Source organism: Odontomachus brunneus, unplaced genomic scaffold (genome assembly GCF_010583005.1).
Source record: "Odontomachus brunneus isolate Ranch 3 - 2012 unplaced genomic scaffold, Obru_v1 Obru_scaffold_126, whole genome shotgun sequence".
Lineage (NCBI taxonomy): Eukaryota > Metazoa > Arthropoda > Insecta > Hymenoptera > Formicidae > Odontomachus > Odontomachus brunneus.
The window spans coordinates 653,629-659,619 of record NW_022639576.1 but is presented as its reverse complement, the minus strand read 5'-3'; the positions used below and the strand labels follow the sequence as shown (position 1 = coordinate 659,619).

General features: G+C 38.9%; 1 protein-coding gene across 1 annotated transcript; it reads right to left on the bottom strand.

Annotated features, from left to right (window-relative positions):
- Window positions 1-767: 767 nt before the first annotated feature.
- Window positions 768-4,724, bottom strand: LOC116849782 (T-complex protein 1 subunit epsilon). Its single transcript, XM_032827285.1, has 7 exons — window positions 4,449-4,724; window positions 3,423-3,847; window positions 3,146-3,338; window positions 2,812-3,081; window positions 2,305-2,490; window positions 1,689-2,007; window positions 768-1,620 (listed from the first exon to the last, which is right to left on the bottom strand). Exons 1-7 carry the CDS (start codon window positions 4,554-4,556, stop codon window positions 1,487-1,489), a joined length of 1,635 nt encoding a protein of 544 aa, XP_032683176.1. The 5' UTR covers window positions 4,557-4,724; the 3' UTR covers window positions 768-1,486.
- Window positions 4,725-5,991: the final 1,267 nt, after the last annotated feature.

The following is a 5,991-nucleotide window of genomic DNA, read 5'->3' as shown; positions in this document are numbered from 1 at the left end:
AGAGAGAGAGAGAGAGAGAGAGAGAGAGAGAGAGAGAGAGAGAGAGAGAGAGAGAGAGAGGGAAGAGGAAAAGGAAAGGAAAAGGCGGTACAAGTACAAAGTTCTCCTACAAGGATTTTCGCAACATGTTTTGTATCAGATTCCATTTATCGAGATAAATGGAGTAAAAAGATAAAAAAGAAAATTGCCACAATATCTATTCGGATAAAGCAATCACAACTTTTCATCGCATCTTAATCATTTTAATCATTGTTGAAACATTTTATATATTTCTATTGCGAACCCTCATGGATATATACACATATATCCGCAACTTTATTTTTCCTCCGATCAAATCGGAATGTATTCGTTTTTTCTTCGGCCAAAATTGAAAATCACGCGTGTCTACGCATATGTGTACAAAACAATTCTTATTATATTAAATACAGTAACAAATTAACATTAAAACAAACTGATGCTAACCTAAACCTAAACTGATGCTAACCTAAACCTAAACTGTCGATCTATCCAACTGTCAGCTGTCTATACTGTAGCGCAAATCCCTGTAAGAACTTGGTATACATAATAAAAAAAAACTTGGTGAGGATGTAATTAATATGTAAAAACAAAAGGCATGTAAGAGAAAGAAATGATATAAAGTTACGTTGGAATAGATCGTATATTTTGTGATACGAAAGAGAAAGAGCTATTGATAACGTCTGAGTTCGATATCGGACCGACGAAAGAATGAAGAGAAAACAAAGGCGACCGAAAGAAACAGAGGTATATATTGTTGTTACATTCTAATTTATAAGTATGTACATGCAATTGTGTATTTTGTGCCATTTTACGAATAGATTGTAACGACATCCGTTTGTTATTTCGTTCGGTCTGCGATCGATTTTGCGCATTACAAACACATTCCATAGAATGGTATCCGAAGAGATACCCTTCCTCGAGAGATATAGACAGAATATATTTACACAACTACACCTTGACTCGATGTGACATATTTATTTGTTCCTACAATGAGAGAATAAAGCCGTTAATGATACTTCTTATTCTATTTTTCTATCAGCATATATACGTTAAATATATTTATTTATTTATTTACTTATATATTGTAAATATACGCATGCCGAATAATACAAAGGCAAAATAATTAAAGCAAATATAATTTTTTTGCGTACAGTACATATATAGTGGAATAGACGAGAATGGGATACGAAAGAAACACAGATTTGTTTGGGTATATCAAGATATACAAAGAAAATCAAATATATCTTATATATCACAAAATGTATCCTTTTTATAAGTTATCAAATTAGATTACAATAGATCAAGTGAAATAATATAATTTTGGGTCAAATTCATTCGAATCAACCATCAAATATAAGAGATTAGGTGTTAGAAATGCGAATACAATACGTGGAGAGAATTGAAACAAATTGCTCAATATAATAAACATATGTAATGATATTGAGAATTACATGGCTCGTTTAGCTCATTAGGACGCGTCGCCAATATCACTGGGCGACCGTATATCGTCAATTTTCAGAATCATTTTAACCAACTGCGTGGCTAATAAAATTTGCTGAGTCTTGCTCGTGAGTGTTTCGATGACATTCTGCCTCTTCATATCTGCAATATAATTCGTGATAATTTCTATGCACGCAATGCATGACACACGCATGAAAATTAGTACGTACTCGATGTGCCTCGGTTTAAGCAATCGATACCGAGAGTGGGATTCCTTTCGAACAATTGACGCGCCTTGATTTCCGCAATAGTATCCACCGGGGAGAGGCCAGCGTTTTCCGCGAGCGCCATAGGGACGCTCTCCAAAGCTTCGGCGAAGGCACGAAAGGCGTACTGCTCTAGAGTACTGATTTTATCAGCCTGTGCCGCGCAAGCCAACGCACAAGATATTTCAGCCGCGCCTCCGCCGTACAGGATTTTATTGTCCTTGACAACGTTACGCACGGTGCACAGTGCGTCGTGTATCGATCGCTTGGCCTCTTCGATGATCTGTAAACACAGGAAAAAAAAGGATATTAATGATATAATTATGATACATATTCCACTGAGAAATCTAAATTTGTTGAAATAACGGAGTGAATAAATGTCGCATCGCAAAAAGATTCAGTTCGATGAGTATCATCGTACGGAAAAATGTGTGTGCGTAAGACGCGCACACATTTCTAATAATCGCGATGCATTACAGTATTGCAAGGTGTCTGGTCAGTCTTGTACACTGCAAACAGTACAACTGAAATTCTCCTTGCGTAAACATTACATATTATTATTATTAGTGGTCGTAATTACCATTTTGTTGCCACCGCGAATAAAGATCGTGACGGCGCGTGAATTTTTGCATTCTTCGATCACCAACATTCGATCCTTCGTCGTACCAAACGTTAATTCCCTAACGACGCCAGCATGACCGAGTTTCTCCGGCGTTAATTCTTCGAAGCGCGGCACAATGCGGCCACCGGTCGCAATGGCGATTAACTGAAAGAAAAGCGAGTCTTAGTTGCTTTAATATAACGCAAGATCCTTAACGCAATTAATAGCATCAAAGTTCCTTCAGATCTCATAATCTTTGTATCATTGGAGCCACCGCGAGAGTCAAATTACTGGCGACCCGACTTCGAAAATACTTCCATTCCTTTCGCAAGTTAGCGTTAAACTTGCGAAAGAAAAATAAACACTGTCAATGTCGAGACAAACCAGTTGTTCGCGCCCTCGCACCTCCTCTGTAATTGTCTGTCATCATTAGGAAGAACGTGAAGAATTACAAAAGTTAAAGCACATGTTAAAATACACACTAACTTCAATTTCCGGGCCGCCAACCCATCTTACGGCCGGTAAGTTGTTCTGCAGCAGGAGGTGATTGGCTTCATCGTCGAATCCCCATTGACAAATAGCCAACGTTGCACCAGCTTCTTTGACCTGCTTCACCATTTCCGTAAACTTCTCGTGCTCGTAATCGCGCAACGCTCGGTAATCGTCGACCGACGTAACGTCCAACTTGTGCTTCGTTTTGGGTTTCGGCGGTTCGAACGGACATGTCAGAATGGCCAATTTCACTTCCTCCAGCCTCTACAATTATTATATAAACATGTTAGAAGTAACTAAAACGAATGTCCGCAGTGCGAACGTTTACCTTTGGCATCTGAGGATGACTGAAATCCTTGTCGATGACAACACCACGCACCAAGACGGTATCTTCCAACCTACCGCCAACTTTTCCTTCTATCTTGATCAACTCGAAGTTAACATCGCGCTCGACAGGATCCATAACTGCTAATACTGCTTGTACTGCGATTTCTGCCATTTGTCTGTGATACTTGTTAATGCTATAAAATAAAGGAAAATCATCAGAAAGAAAGGCAAAAAAAATAGACGATGCATAAAATTCTTGAAAAACTAATGTTTCGCACATTTTTGAGCCAAGTGTTGTCATAGCAATATCGATGTAAGGCTCCAGATTATCGGGCGTCCCTTTAAAACTATCTACAATTGTCTTGAGATGTTCTGTGGCGCATCTGGCAGCCAATTCAAAGCCATCTGCTATCCTGATTGGGTGGATTCCTTTATCCAACAGTTGTTCAGCTTGCTCCAAGAGTGCACCGGCTAAAACCACTACTCCAGTAGTGCCATCGCCAATTTCATCATCTTGGGATTGCGACAACTGAACCATCAACTTGGCAATCTCATGGTCTACATCCATATTTTTTAGGATTGTAGCACCGTCATTGGTTACAGTGACATCCCCATCAGAACTCACCATCAACTTGTCCAAACCTTTAGGGCCCAGGGATGTTCTGAGAATATTGGCCACATTACGAGCTGCCAAAATATGTGACTGCAATCAAAGTACTTGTATAAAACTTGATGATGAGATACTAGTAATTTCATTCAATATCTTATACTCGTTTGATTTGTGTGAGAAATAAAATAATTTCTGAATAATATTTGAATCGCTTCTCTTGCAATCTATACGGCAAAAAGGCATAGATACATGGTAATAAAACTAATAACCGATAATACAAATAATTCCATCACAGTATTTGCCGCAATGCGTGCAGCCATAAAGATTGCCTTATATGGTCATAAATTACGATTCTGAATCGCGAATTCGCCAAAGAGATACCCATTCAAGTGACAAGAATCAAATATTTCTTTCAGAATTCGGTCTAGGTTTCGATCTACATTACACCGAGAAGTCATTTTTTCTTCTCGAACTTTATCATGAATCTTTCAACTCATCGCCGAATCCTAAACGCCGCCATTGAATTGAAATTACACGTGGTCAGCCATTGGAGAAGTACAAAATGAACGGACGAGAGACCGAGAAAGCGTACGTTACGCTACGTGTGCGTTATTTGGTATTCACGTGAAGTAATACGATTCGTAAGAATCGCACGATGAAAGATATGCGGTCGAAACTGTCGGTGTGACCTCACCTTGATCGCATCGTGACCGGTGAGGCGTTGCTGCTTCTCTTGGTTACGAATGATGATGAAAGGCCGGCCGTATTCGTCAAACGCCATCGTGCCAGGTATCGCCGTCATTTTTGCTAACTGTGTCAAAAACGGATCTCGAATTAAATTGAAAAACAGCCGATGTTATTCGGATCGTTCGTTTTTTTTCACAATTTCCTACGCAGCCATGATCGCTACCCGCGATCGAGAAACCATGAAGAACGAAGAGACGCGGCCGGCAATGAAGATTCAACAATCGAGATAGATTCGATTGACCAAGATGAAGTCACGACTGCGGCAGCGTCATCTAGTGTAGTTTGTCCGAATCAAAATATAGCCAATCGTAAGTTATTTCGGAAAGTTATTTCACACACAGAAGTACGATTGACAAGTTATCTCCAAGTCTGCTGATTGATTTTTTATTTTGTCACGATATGGTAACTTTAAATTCTACATTTCGGAAGAATAAATTTGTATTTTCCAGTCACGAGTAAGGGCCTTTACACGTAGAAAATTTTTAACCGTAAAAGCCATCACACACAAAATTCCGTAAGAACTTAAAACGTAAGCGTAAAGAAATCGACCAATCCCAATCGAGCACTCGGCTCTTCGTAACCCCTCCATTATTACGAACAACCGAATACTTGATTGGGATTGGTCGATTTTCTTACGCTTACGATTTAAGTTCTTACGGAATTTTATGTGTGATGGCCTTAACCGTAATGTAGGATTCACATCGCGTCCGATATCCGACGTCCAATAAGAGAACAGCTTTCTAATGTAAAATTAAATTCTCTATTAGAAAGCTATTCTTTTACTGGATATCAGACGTCGGACATCGGACGCGGTGTGAATCCTACGTGACAGAATAATAGCCTAGCCTGATTTCAATGGCTAGGCACATTTTCGAGACGCCATCTTAACAAAATGCGCCTTTCCTATGTTCGCTAGACGCATTTTCGCGATGGTAACGATAAAATGCGCCTAGTTCATGCTCGTGTACCCGTCCATAATGATAGTAAGTTAGAAAAGGACAGATGTCCAATCGCTCTATTCTTGTCTCACCACTGATGAGCGGGATGCGCGACGTAGGCACGAAACGAACTAGCGGCGATATTATCGCAAAGCTAGATCATCTCTCATCAGTCTTGTCTTTTTCACGGATATTATCACACGATTGTCGAGCAGATATTATTATTACATTATAACATTTAATATTCAAGTATTATTACTTCTTAATTTGGTTATTATTTAATTTATTTGGTTATAATTATTGCTATTACATATAGGAAAGCAACTATATAATAAAAGTCTCGAATAATAAATTGATAATAATACCTGATTGACAATCGTATAATATCCGCGTGTGGATAATAACTGAATAACGGTGATGGGATAATCGGTAATAACAATGAATTACAATAACTGGGCAACAGCGATAATAACTGATTAAAGACGAAGTAAAGAAATTGTCGTAACGGCACGCCCGAGTTGCTTTCCTATGTATAATAGCAATAATTAAATG